Below are 13,396 nucleotides of genomic sequence, written 5' to 3'. Positions count from 1 at the left end.
GAAAGGTGGGGGAAGGAGTCTTTGTAAGAAATAAGTAGGCAAGAAAGAAAGAAAACAGGTAGAAAGAAGGATGGAGGAGATGACTGAGAAGATCACCAGAAGGCTCTGATACTGTCTCAAGACTCTCAATGGAAATAAGGAACTCGGCGTATTCAGTAGTCAGGGATGCCCTGCAAGGCGTGGGAAGGAAGAGGAATGAGAGCTCCTGCCAGAGGCCATGTCTGTCCATCCTTGCGAGCATGGTGGACACTGGGAAAATATTTTTGTAAAGGAAAAAAAGGAATAGAAGAGACAAGGATGGAAACAGAAGAGGAGGGGAGGAAATAAGGCCAGTGAAGAGTGAAATATAATTAAGAAAAATAGAGTACAAAAAGCCAAACAGAATGAAAATAGGAAAGAAATAAAGCAAAGAAAGAGAGGGGGAAAGGGAAGAAAAGAAGGAATAGAAGGAAGAAGAAAAAGGGGAAAAATGAAGCAAGAAGAGGAAGCAAAGATGGAAGAGGCGAGAGAGAAGAAAGGAATCACAAAGAAAGAGTGAGAGAGGGAGAAAGGAAGATGAACGGTGGAGAACGAAAGGAAAGAACAGAAAAGGAGGGAGGAGAGAAAAGCGACTATGCATACAAACACAGAGCAAGCAAGGACAAAAAAAGGAATGCGAAAAAAAAAGGGAATGAAGGTAACGAAAGGAAAGAGAATGCGGAGGAAAAGGCGAGCGAGAGCGGAGCCCGGATCCAGACGCCTGGGCGGTATCGGGAAGCGTGTGAAGCGTTGGAGCAGCACACGGTGTCGCTGCAGGCTCAAAAACGGCGTATCGACGACTCCGCCCCGGTGCGAGCGGCGGAGAGCCCGGCTGTGAGTGCGGGGGGGCGGCGCGGGCCAAGCAGGAGAGCCCGTGAAGCCGGGCGGCGGTGGGGAGCCGTGCGGTGCCCCGGCCGGTGCCGAAGGCGGCGATGGCAATGGAGATGGGCGTGTGTCGTGGTGCCTTGTTGCGGGTGCTGGTGCTGCAGTTGGCCTCGGCACTGGTCGGCGGGCAGGTGCGGTACTCGGTGCCGGAGGAAGCCAAGGCCGGCACGGTGGTGGGCCGGCTGGCGCAGGACCTGGGCCTGGAGGCGGGCGAGCCGGAGGCGCGGCGGCTGCGGCTGGTGTCGCAGGGCCGGCGGGCGAGCGTGGAGGTGAGCGGGGCGAGCGGGGCGCTGGTGGTGAGCTCGCGGCTGGACCGGGAGGAGCTGTGCGGGAAGAGCGCGCCGTGCTCCCTGCGGCTGGAGGTGCTGGTGGAGCGGCCGCTGCGCGTCTTCCATGTGGAGCTGGAAGTCACCGACATCAACGATAACGCGCCGGTCTTCCCCGCCGCACGGAAAAACCTCAGCATCGCGGAATACACCACTCTGCCGGGGTCTCGTTTCCCGTTGGAGGGCGCGTCGGATGCAGATGTCGGAGCCAACGCTCAGCTCTCGTACAGCCTCAGCCCCAGTGAGTACTTTACGGTCGATGTTAAATCCTCTGATGAACACAGAAAATCTCTCTTCCTGGTGCTCACGAAACCTCTGGACCGCGAGACGATGCCGATTCACCGTCTGGTGCTGACGGCGATTGACGGGGGCCGACCTCCGCTGACGGGCACAGTGGAGCTGTTGATCTCGGTGCTGGACGCAAACGACAACCCTCCCCAGTTCAACCAGTCTGCGTATAAAGTGCAGCTGCAGGAGAGCGCTGCAGAGGGAACGCTTGTGGCTCGGGTAAACGCCACGGATCCGGACGAAGGTCTGAATAAGGAGTTTACTTACAGTCTGGTCAGTTCGGTTCCTCTTGGTCAGAGAGATCTGTTTTCCATTGATCCAAAGACAGGCGAGATCAGACTTATGGGCGCCCTGGACTTTGAAGACGTCCGCTTACACGAGTTGCAAATCGAAGCACGAGACAAAGGCTTCCCGCCGCTGTCGGGACACTGCAGCGTGGAGCTGGAGGTGCTGGACGTGAACGACAACTCACCGGAGGTGTGGGTGACGTCGCTGTCGTTGCCCGTGCCAGAGGACGCGGCAGTGGGGACGGTGGTGGCTCTGCTGAGCGTGTCGGACCGGGACTCGGGGGAGAACGGGCGCGTGCGCTGCACGGTGTGGCCGCCGGCGCCGTTCGGTCTGGTGTCGACGTTCGCGGGCTCGTACTCGCTGGTGCTGCGGGAGGCGCTGGACCGGGAGCGGGTGTCTGAGTACGAGGTGGAGGTGCGGGCGGAGGACGGCGGGGCGCCGCCGCTGCGCGCCAGCCGGGGTCTGCGGGTGCCGGTGTCGGACGTGAACGACAACGCGCCGATGTTCGCGCAGGCCGTGTACACGGTGCTGGTGCGGGAGAACAACGCGGCGGGCGCGGAGCTGGCGCGGCTGTGGGCGCGGGACCCGGACGAGGCGGGCAACGGGCGCGTGAGCTACTCGGTGGCGGAGAGCGGCGGCGGGGCGGCGGTGTCTGGGGGCGGGTGGCGTCCGGCGTCGAGCTACGTGTCGGTGGACGCGGAGAGCGGGCGGCTGTGGGCGCTGCAGCCGCTGGACTACGAGGAGCTGCAGGTGCTGCAGTTCGAGGTGCGGGCGGTGGACGCGGGGGAGCCGGCGCTGTGCGGCAACGCCACGGTGCAGCTCTTCGTGCTGGACGAGAACGACAACGCGCCGGTGCTGCTGCCGCCTGCCGCTGGCAGTCCTGGAGCCGGGTCCGCGATCTCGGCGGAGTCAGGAGCGGTCTCCGCGGAGCTATGGGCCTGGGCGACGTGGGGGGCGCCGTCCGGACAGGTGGTCGCGAAGATCCGCGCGGTGGACGCGGACTCGGGCTACAACGCGTGGCTGCGCTACGAGCTATGGGAGCCACGGGGCAAGGGCCCGTTCCGCGTGGGGCTTTACAGCGGCGAGGTGAGCACGACGCGGGCGCTGGAGGAGGCGGACGGCCCGCGGCAGCGCCTGGTTATCGTGGTGCGGGACCACGGCGAGCCGGCGCGCTCGGCCACGGCCACGCTGAGCGTGTCGCTGGTGGAGGGCGCCGAAGCGGCGCTGGCGGCCTCGGGCTCGGGCTCGTCGGGGGCGACTCTGGCGGCGGCGGAGGGCGGTGCCATATCGACGACGACGACGAACGTGTGGCTGGTGGTGGCCATCTGCGCGGTGTCGAGCCTATTCCTGCTGGCACTGGTGATGTACGGGGCAGCGCGGTGGTCGCCGCGGTCGGCCATGCTGTCGGGTCCCGGTCCTGCCACGCTTGTGTGCGCCAGCGAAGTGGGGAGCTGGTCGTACTCGCAGCGCCAGAGCCGAAGCCTGTGCGTGGCGGACGGTGGGGGCAAGAGCGACCTGATGGTTTTCAGCCCCAACTTCCCACCGCCGCCCTCTTCTGCGGCGAAGGAGACGCAACCGGAGGCGCCCGCTCTGCTGGAGACGGTCAGTGGCGCTCCCTCCTTTTGTTTTTCGTTTCTTGCCCTTTTCCCCGTCGCTCTTTGCCTCCTGTCGGTCTTCTGCCCTGGCCGCCTGTGCAGTTGTTTCTGTGAGCCGATCTCAGCCCCCGGGTCCTGAGGGTAATGGGTGCTGGGTGGCCGCCGCCGGTTCTGGCTCCATGTACTGGCCGAATTACTGCGGCTCCTGTTGGTGTTATTTGTGGTATTTCATTATCTTCTGTGGTTGTCCTCTACAGGAGAGGTAATGTCAGGTAACATGTAGGATTTCATGAGTTTCTCTACGTGTGGTGAATTTTCTCCAATTAAATTGCCTCGTCAGAATTATAATAAAATTAGGGGAGGAGTTATAGATTTTTTCCATTTTCTTTTGCAAGGGTGTTGTAACTCCTCTCAGTAGCATAAAGTGTTCAGGCAGAAGACCGTAAACCACTGTAGGTGTCAGAAACTGCAAGCTTCCTATTGTATTTCTGTCGCAAATCCAATCATGGTGTAGATTTCCATTCCTGGCCTATTTGGATGGTCTTTTAATATTTGTGTCATCAACATTGACACCCTCAGGGAAAAACTGAAGGCTTTCTCTTATAATGACGGCAGATTCTCCTCTGCATTAGGTAGCATCATAATGTTGTGTGCTCCTGATAATTCGGGTTGTTCTCTCACAGAGGGTACTCAATGCCTGTTGCCGTCAGTGCTATCCTGCCTCCATCTCAACGAATACATGTGTAACATTTCAGACTGTAACAGAGCTCACGGGTGTGGATCAGTTCCATCTGAGACAACGAAATCTGAAGGGTCAATTACAGAGCGTCTGCTCAACCCAGTGTGAATGACACCATCTGTATGGTTTTTGTGGTGTCAACAAAAATGTTGATATGAACAAATGTGATGTCAACAGTTGTGAATTTGTGCTCCTGACCAGTGAAGTGGTGTGACATACACTGGACCGTTTTGATGTTCTTTCAGTATTTGCACCTTCTTACAAGGGAAAAAAACCGAACAGAACACTCCCAATAACATCCCTGTAAATCCAGACTGTCCTACAGAACCAATGTAACATGTTACACTGGGTGCTTGTCCACACTTGGGTTGTCCTGTCACAGCATTAAATCAATGCCATTGCAGTGTCGAGCTGATCTAACATCACCTTTTGAATGTTTAAAGTGTGCTGCACACAGTCTGTACTATAACAATCATTTGGAATTTCTTAATGAGTTCTTATTGTTTGGAAGGGTCCACAAATGCTTGAGTGAGGCCTGAGTTGGGGAGAAAAACAGGCATGTCAAGGAGTTGAATGTTGCAGTGTCCCTGAGTAAGATGTTAGCACCTCATGATATGGAGGGTGATCTTGAGCAATGGGAAGACTTGCCTGAAATGGAAATCTTTGTGAGGATCATGGGCCGTGTAGTAAGGCAGTAATGGGAGATTACATTCTTGTTCTGAGAACACATGTCCCAGACTGGGGAGTGGGGAATGACCAGGGTATAGCACGAAGCAGGAAGGGCACAGACTGTTCCTGCCCAGGATCCAGGCTGTTTGGAACGAGGGGCCTTTTGGATCTTGAGATAGTGTGTGGTACTGAAATGCCAACAAAGTCTTCCTAGTTTGAGAATATCTTCTAGCAGGGACAGTGCCTTGTGCTGCTGCTGACTGATGTAGGGAATGTGCTGGGTAAGAGTTGGTGGGATGCTACCTGCTGAATACTGTCTGGTGAACCTTTTCACTCCTGTTTTGGGGAAGTTTTGGTAGGTAATATTTCAACCTGCTGTCCTTGTGTAGTGGCGGGTACCTACAGTGTTTCCACAGGCATTGGTGTTGCCGTGATCATTCATTGGTCCTGCTCAGGCAGGATTTCTCCAGATACATGAAGAGGTGGGTGTAATCTCCATGCACTCTATTTCCCCTCCTTGTGTACCTGCACCATCAGCCTTTGTAGGGGTGGTGTGTCCTGTTGTCACACATGGCTCATACTGGTGTCTGGACATACACATCAAGCTCTGCTTTTCTGGCATTCGGTGTGGGTTTCTTGAAGAGTAAGATCCGTGTGGCCTTGGATCAGAGGCGTCAGAGCCCTAATTGAAACATTTTTGAGAGCTCAATTTCAATTTTAAACTTAGTGTGCAGAAAGGGCATCACTCCATATGTTCTGGTGGCAATCATGAGGGCAGGTGAGTATGTGCAAAGACCTGGGTCATGGTCTGAGGGGGGTTTGAGCAGGAGCATGTCCATGTGATGAAACAATATCAAGGTGTGGCAGTGATGGTACTGAGTAGGGCCTGTGTCTCCATCATTGGAAGTATGACCTTGAGCATGGAAGAGCATACCCTGAGGGAAAAGGTGATGCTCTGGAGAATGCAGTCTGTGTCACTGGGGATAACTGGAGAATGTCTGCTTAGCTGTGGAGATCACATTTCCCGTGGCACGGGTTTGAGTATGCCAATAGATAAGCTTCAGAAGAGGCCTGGTGCACAGGACTGCTTTCCTGGGATCCTCTCAAGACCTCCAGAATTCTGTATATTGTTGGGGCCTGGTATTCTCTGTGGTATCGCTGCTTTTGAAGGTAACTGCTGTATGTTCCCTTAATCATTTGTTCTTGATGTGGAATGCTGTTGGTCAATAGAATCTTTTCAAAATTTGTATCATTTTTCTGGTGTTAGTCTTTCGAGGGAGGGGAAGAAATGCTCTTTTTAATCAAGAGGTCACCAAACCTGCTGGAGCAGTAGAGTGGCATGGGTGTCTTCTGTCTTCTACTCTTTTCCATACCAAAAATGCGCACTCTTTATTTATGTCTTCTCTTACTCTGTCAGTGTGTTGTAAATGGGATGAGATGGAGATGAATTTTGGCAGCTGTCAGGTAGCAGGATTCATGAGTGTGCGGGAAGGTTTTTCTGCCCTCCTGAGATGATCATGTTCTTAAGAGAATGTCACCAGCTTTCAGGTTTCCTTCTGCCTCAGCTTTGATAGAGGTGCATGAGGAAGCACCATACCATGTTCAGCGTTTCCAGAGCTTTTGGAGAACGAGTAGTTTTCTCTGTCCAGTATCTCCCTAAATTGCAGATAATATGAAGGCATGCGATCCCTCAAAAACAATTCTGCTGCCCTGAAAGTTGTTGTTATGGTTTTTTGTTTGTTTGTTTGTTTGTTTTTTTTTTCTGAAGATGACACCATTGATGCTACAGGTAAGTCATTTATTATAGAGAACGTGTTTGAGAGGCTGATGTACTTATGTTGCTCTTTGGTTGGGGTTTCTTTATGTTGGATTAACAGGATCTTGCCCGGATTAAAATGCCTGTAGATTTAGAGCAACCAAGCACCAATACCTGGTCTCATGCCTTTCCTTCTGCTGCCTGGCAGAATTTGAGCAGTTGGAATCAGGGACAGATAGAGGGAGCTTGATGTGTTCCTCGTAGGGGAGGCATTGGGCATTGAGGCATTGGGCATGTTCTCAGTGAAAACACTGTGGTGTTACCTTGGTGGTTTTTGTTTGGCTGTGTGATGAGTAAATGATGCTTAGGAGTGAGACTAAGGGGACTAAATATTCCATGAGACTAAGGCCCTGGGAACAGGTTCTTGCTGTGCTGTTCTGGCAGAGCATGTGTGCCTGAATAATGAAGTGAGTTTCACATTAATTCTGCAGGTGAAAGAGGAGGCCAGAAGAATGGCTGTTCATCGAGGTACCTGAGGAGTACTCGGGAGCTGTGGTTCTCCCGTGCTATTTCAGCCTTTAGGGAGTGTTGCCTTGCTGGGCTGTGATGGGTTTGAATTGCCGACCTACTTCCTTGTGTAGTTTGGAGTGTTTGGAACCTATTTCAGTAGAGGTCCCAGTACTTGGTCTTGTGTTTCTGAGAGTGGTGGATTCTGTTCTGCTGTAGCAGAGGTGTTGTTTGCCATATGATTACTCTGTTATTTGCTGGTCCTTTAAAAGGACTGGAGGGTGAAGACAGTAGTCCTCATCATGAAGAGAGGGGAAGTTGGAGATGCATGCATGGGACGAAAGCAGGAATGCTCTTCTATGTCCACAGAAATGCGAGACGGCAGAGAAAAGGTATGAGAGCTCTTTTCAAAGTGTATGTCTGTGCTTCATGATGAGTGTGGTGTACCTAGTTTAAGAGCATTTTGGTAAAAGACAAAATGAAGAGACAAGGATAGAAGCAGCAGAGAAGTGGAGGCAAAGCTGGAGCAGAGCAGGGCAAGAAAGAAAAAAGAGAGGAAGTGAGAAAACAGTGGAAGACAGAAAGAAAAAAGAGGAGGGGGACAAAGGAAGGAAAGAAATCACTGCAAGGAAAAAAAGAAGGAAAGAACTGATGACTGAGGAGATTACCAGCATGAACCGATGCCATCTCGATTTGCTGAATGAAGTAGGGTAGCTCCACAACCTCGGAACACATGGACACTGTAAAGCTTGATGAAGAGTGGCGAGGAAGAGGAATAAGAGCTCCTACCAGAGGCCATGTCCGTCCTTACTGAGAGCATGGTGTGGGCTTCGGGAAAACACTTAGGTAAAGGAAGAGAAGAACAGAAGAATCGAAGATTGAAATGGAGGTGGAGGATAGGGAAAGATAGGCACGTGAAGAAAAGGGAAGAGAAGACCCAAGTAGTGAGAAGATAGAGAAAAAGGGAGTTAAAAAGAATAGCAGAAGGAAAAGAAGAAGGAAAGGAAGCAAGCAAGGAAGGAAGCAAAAAGCAGGAAAAAAGCAGGAAAGCATGCAGGAAGGGAAGAGTTAAAGAAAGAGGAAGGAGTGATGGAAGGAAGAAAGGAAGGAGAGAGAGAAATACATAAAATAAAAATTAAATAACATAAAATAAAAAGAAAAAAATAAACGATGAGAAGATGACCATCCAGCACCTATGTCACATCTAGTCACGGAGCGGTGTTGGTCCGTAGCAGTCCCTCCCGCTGGGAGAACACTACGCTCCGGCGCTGCTGCCCCGTCAGTAGCGGGAATGGGTCCGTCTTTGACAGTGTCCGCCGTGGGGCCGGAGGCGACTGAGAGCTATCACTGGAGGAAAAAGAGAGAGAAACATGTGAAGAGAAGGGAAAATGACGTGAATAACAAGGTAGGGAAATAAAGGAAAGGGAGAATTGTCAAAAGAAGGAGACAGAAGAGAAGATAGAGATTTAAAAAAAGTAAAAACTAATAATAAAAAAATCCAACACAGAAATACATGCAAGAAGAAAAGTACAGAGTGGGAAAGAAAGAACAACAGAAACAACGAAAATCTGAAAAGGAAGAAAATAAGGTAAAAGAAAATGAAGAAAAAAATAAAGAAAATGAAAACAGAAAGAAGGAGGAGGAAGGAAAGAACGGAATATGTGCAAGCAAAGAACACGGAATAAGGAAGAAAAAAGAGAAGGAACGAAGAGGATGAAGAGGCGAACGAGAGCGAAACAGCCCTGGTCCGGAGACTTGGGCGATGCCGGGGAGTGTGTGAGGCGCTGGAGCAGCACACGGTGTCGCTGCAGGCTCAGAAACGGCGTGTAGGCAGCTCCACCCCGGTGCGAGCGGCGGAGAACCCGGCTGTGAGCGCGGGCGGGGCGGTGCGGCCCGAGCAGGAGAGCCCGTGAATCCGGGCGGCGGCGGGGAACCGTGCGAGCCCGGGCCGGTGCCGAAGGCGGCGATGGCGATGGGCGGCGTGTGTCGTGGTGCCTTGTTGAAGGTGCTGGTGCTGCAGTTTTCCTGGGAGCTGGTCGGCGGGCAGGTGCGGTACTCGGTGCCGGAGGAAGCCAAGGCCGGCACGGTGGTGGGCCGGCTGGCGCAGGACCTGGGCCTGGAGGCGGGCGAGCCGGAGGCGCGGCGGCTGCGGCTGGTGTCGCAGGGCCGGCGGGCGAGCGTGGAGGTGAGCGGGGCGAGCGGGGCGCTGGTGGTGAGCTCGCGGCTGGACCGGGAGGAGCTGTGCGGGAAGAGCGCGCTGTGCTCCTTGCGGCTGGAGGTGCTGGTGGAGCGGCCGCTGCGCGTCTTCCATGTGGAGCTGGAGATCACCGACATCAACGACAACGCGCCGGTCTTCCCCGCCGCACGGAAAAACCTCAGCATCGCGGAATACACCACTCTGCCGGGGTCTCGTTTCCCGTTGGAGGGCGCGTCGGATGCAGATGTCGGAGCCAACGCGCAGCTCTCGTACAGCCTCAGCCCCAGCGAGTACTTCACAGTAGAAGATAAAACCTCTGAACACAGAAAATTTCTCTTCCTGGTGCTCACGAAACCTCTGGACCGAGAGACGATGCCTATTCACCGTCTGGTGCTGATGGCGATTGACGGGGGCCGACCTCCGCTGACGGGCACAGTGGAGCTGGTGATCTCGGTGCTGGACGCAAACGACAACCCTCCCCAGTTCAACCAGTCTGTGTATAAAGTGCAGCTGCAGGAGAGCGCTGCAGAGGGAACGCCGGTGGCGCGGGTAAACGCCACGGATCCGGACGAAGGTCTGAATAAGGAGTTTACTTACAGTCTGGTCAGTTCGGTTCCTCTTGCTAAGAGAGATCTGTTTTCCATTGATCCAAAGACAGGCGAGATCAGACTTACGGGCGCCCTGGACTTTGAAGACGTCCGCTTACACGAGTTGCAAATCGAAGCACGAGACAAAGGCTTCCCGCCGCTGTCGGGACACTGCAGCGTGGAGCTGGAGGTGCTGGACGTGAACGACAACTCACCGGAGGTGTGGGTGACGTCGCTGTCGTTGCCCGTGCCAGAGGACGCGGCAGTGGGGACGGTGGTGGCTCTGCTGAGCGTGTCGGACCGGGATTCGGGGGCGAACGGGCGCGTGCGCTGCACGGTGTGGCCGCCGGCGCCGTTCGGTCTGGTGTCGACGTTCGCGGGCTCGTACTCGCTGGTGCTGCGGGAGGCGCTGGACCGGGAGCGGGTGTCTGAGTACGAGGTGGAGGTGCGGGCGGAGGACGGCGGGGCGCCGCCGCTGCGCGCCAGCCGGGGTCTGCGGGTGCCGGTGTCGGACGTGAACGACAACGCGCCGATGTTCGCGCAGGCCGTGTACACGGTGCTGGTGCGGGAGAACAACGCGGCGGGCGCGGAGCTGGCGCGGCTGTGGGCGCGGGACCCGGACGAGGCGGGCAACGGGCGCGTGAGCTACTCGGTGGCGGAGAGCGGCGGCGGGGCGGCGGTGTCTGGGGGCGGGTGGCGTCCGGCGTCGAGCTACGTGTCGGTGGACGCGGAGAGCGGGCGGCTGTGGGCGCTGCAGCCGCTGGACTACGAGGAGCTGCAGGTGCTGCAGTTCGAGGTGCGGGCGGTGGACGCGGGGGAGCCGGCGCTGTGCGGCAACGCCACGGTGCAGCTCTTCGTGCTGGACGAGAACGACAACGCGCCGGTGCTGCTGCCGCCTGCCGCTGGCAGTCCTGGAGCCGGGTCCGCGATCTCGGCGGAGTCAGGAGCGGTCTCAGCGGAGCTATGGGCCTGGGCGACGTGGGGAGCGCCGTCCGGACAGGTGGTCGCGAAGATCCGCGCGGTGGACGCGGACTCGGGCTACAACGCGTGGCTGCGCTACGAGCTGTGGGAGCCGCGGGGCAAGGGCCCGTTCCGCGTGGGGCTTTACAGCGGCGAGGTGAGCACGACGCGGGCGCTGGAGGAGGCGGACGGCCCGCGGCAGCGCCTGGTCATCGTGGTGCGGGACCACGGCGAGCCGGCGCGCTCGGCCACGGCCACGCTGAGCGTGTCGCTGGTGGAGGGCGCCGAAGCGGTGCTGGCGGCCTCGGGGTCGGGCTCGGGCTCGGTCTCGTCGAGGGCGACTCTGTCGGCAGCGGAGAGCGGTGCCTTATCGGCGACGACGACGAACGTGTGGCTGGTGGTGGCCATCTGCGCGGTGTCGAGCCTATTCCTGCTGGCGGTGGTGATGTACGGGGCGGCTCGGTGGGCGCCGCGGTCGGCCGTGCTGTCGGGTCGCGGTCCTACCACGCTTGTGTGCGCCAGCGAAGTGGGGAGCTGGTCATACTCGCAGCGCCAGAGCCGAAGTCTGTGTGTAGCGGACGGTGTGGGCAAGAGCGACCTGATGGTTTTCAGCCCCAACTTCCCACCGCCGCCCTCTTCCGCGACGAAGGAGACGCATCCGGAGGAGCCCGCTCTGCTGGAGACGGTCAGTGGCCCTCCCTCCCTTCGTTTTTCGCTTCTTGCCCGTTTCCCCGTCGCCCTTTGCCTCCTGTCGGTCTTCTCGCTTGCCGCCTGTGTAGTTGTTGCTGTGAGCCGGGCTCAGCCCCCGGGTCCTGAGGGTAACGGGTGCTGGGCGGCCGTCGTGGGTTCTGGCTCCATGTACGGGCCGAATTATTGCTGCTCTTGTTGTTGTTATTTGTGGTATTTCATTATCTTCCGTGGTTGTCCTCTACAGGAGAGGTAATGTCAGGTAACATGTAGGATTTCATGAGCTTCTCTACGTGTGGTGAATCTTCTCCAATTAAATTGCCTTGCCAGAATTATAATAAAATTAGGGGAGGAGTTATAGATTTTTTCCATTTTCTTTTGCAAGGGTGTTGTAACTCCTCTCAGTAGCATAAAGTGTTCAGGCAGAAGACCGTCAACCACTGTAGGTGTCAGAAACTGCAAGCTTCCTATTGTATTTCTGTCGCAAATCCAATCATGGTGTAGATTTCCATTCCTGGCCTGTTTGCATGGTCTTTTAATATTTGTGTCATCAACATTGACAGCCTCAGGGAAAAACTGAAAGCTTTCTCTTATAATGACGACAGATTCTCCTCTGCATTAGGTAGCATCATAATGTGTGCTCCTGATAATTCGGGTTGTTCTCTCACAGAGGGTACTCAATGCATGTTGCCGTCAGTGCTATCCTGCCTCCATCTCAACGAATACATGTGTAACATTTCAGACTGTAACAGAGCTCACGGGTGTGGATCAGATCCATCTGAGACAAGGAAATCTGAAGGGTCAATTACAGAGCGTCTGCTCAACCCAGTGTGAATGACACCACCTGTATGGTTTTTGTGCTGTCAACAAAAATGTTGATACCAACAAATGTGATGTCAACAGTTGCGAAATTGTGCTCCTGACCAGTGAAGTGGTGTGACATACACTGGACCGTTTTGATGTTCTTTCAGTATTTGCACCTTCTTACAAGGGAAAAAACCGAACAGAACACTCCCAATAACATCCCTGTAAATCCAGACTATCCTACAGAACCAATATAACATGTTACACTGGGTGCTTGTCCACACTTGGGTTGTCCTGTCACAGCATTAAATCAATGCCATTGCAGTGTCGAGCTGATCTAACATCACCTTTTGAATGTTCAAAGTGTGCTGCACACAGTCTGTACTATAACAATCATTTGGAAATTCTTAATGAGTTCTTATTGTTTGGAAGGGTCCACAAATGCTTGAGTGAGGCCTGAGTTGGGGAGAAAAACAGGCATGTCAAGGAGTTGAATGTTGCAGTGTCCCTGAGTAAGATGTTAGCACCTCATGATATGGAGGGTGATCTTGAGCAGTGGGAAGACTTGCCTGAAATGGAAATCTTTGTGAGGATCATGGGCCGTGTAGTAAGGCAGTAATGGGAGATTACATTCTTGTTCTGAGAACACATGTCCCAGACTGGGGAGTGGGGAATGACCAGGGTATAGCACGAAGCAGGAAGGGCACAGACTGTTCCTGCCCAGGATCCAGGCTGTTTGGAACGAGGGGCCTTTTGGATCTTGAGATAGTGTGTGGTACTGAAATGCCAACAAAGTCTTCCTAGTTTGAGAATGTCCCTAGCAGGGACAGTGCCTTGTGCTGCTGCTGACTGATGTAGGGAATGTGCTGGGTAAGAGTTGGTGGGATGCTACCTGCTGAATACTGTCTGGTGAACCTTTTCACTCCTGTTTTGGGGAAGTTTTGGTAGGTAATATTTCAACCTGCTGTCCTTGTGTAGTGGCGGGTACCTACAGTGTTTCCACAGGCATTGGTGTTGCCGTGATCATTCATTGGTCCTGCTCAGGCAGGATTTCTCCAGATACATGAAGAGGTGGGTGTAATCTCCATGC

General features: G+C 54.6%; 2 protein-coding genes across 3 annotated transcripts in view; both read left to right on the top strand.

The window, feature by feature from the left end:
- Window positions 1-4,874, top strand: part of IK (IK cytokine) — a 90,250-nt gene extending 85,376 nt beyond the window's left edge. The window contains exon 21 of the transcript XR_009725502.1: window positions 4,863-4,874. The gene's annotated coding sequence lies outside the window, so the exon portion shown is untranslated. The remainder of the gene's footprint in view (window positions 1-4,862) is intronic.
- A 4,147-nt stretch (window positions 4,875-9,021) lies between these two features.
- Window positions 9,022-13,396, top strand: part of LOC133212491 (protocadherin alpha-C2-like) — a 155,395-nt gene continuing 151,020 nt past the window's right edge. For both annotated transcript variants that reach the window (XM_061353991.1, XM_061353998.1), the window contains exon 1: window positions 9,022-11,500. In XM_061353991.1, the coding sequence (XP_061209975.1) occupies window positions 9,038-11,500 (2,463 nt within the window). In that variant the 5' untranslated portion in view covers window positions 9,022-9,037. The remainder of the gene's footprint in view (window positions 11,501-13,396) is intronic.

Source organism: Neopsephotus bourkii, unplaced genomic scaffold (assembly GCF_033783945.1).
Source record: "Neopsephotus bourkii isolate Nb327-2 ecotype Australia unplaced genomic scaffold, CSIRO-AGI_Nbou_v1 NB_716, whole genome shotgun sequence".
Taxonomy (NCBI): domain Eukaryota; kingdom Metazoa; phylum Chordata; class Aves; order Psittaciformes; family Psittacidae; genus Neopsephotus; species Neopsephotus bourkii.
Note: the sequence above shows the minus strand (reverse complement) of the source record. Positions and strands in the feature narration are given on the sequence as shown.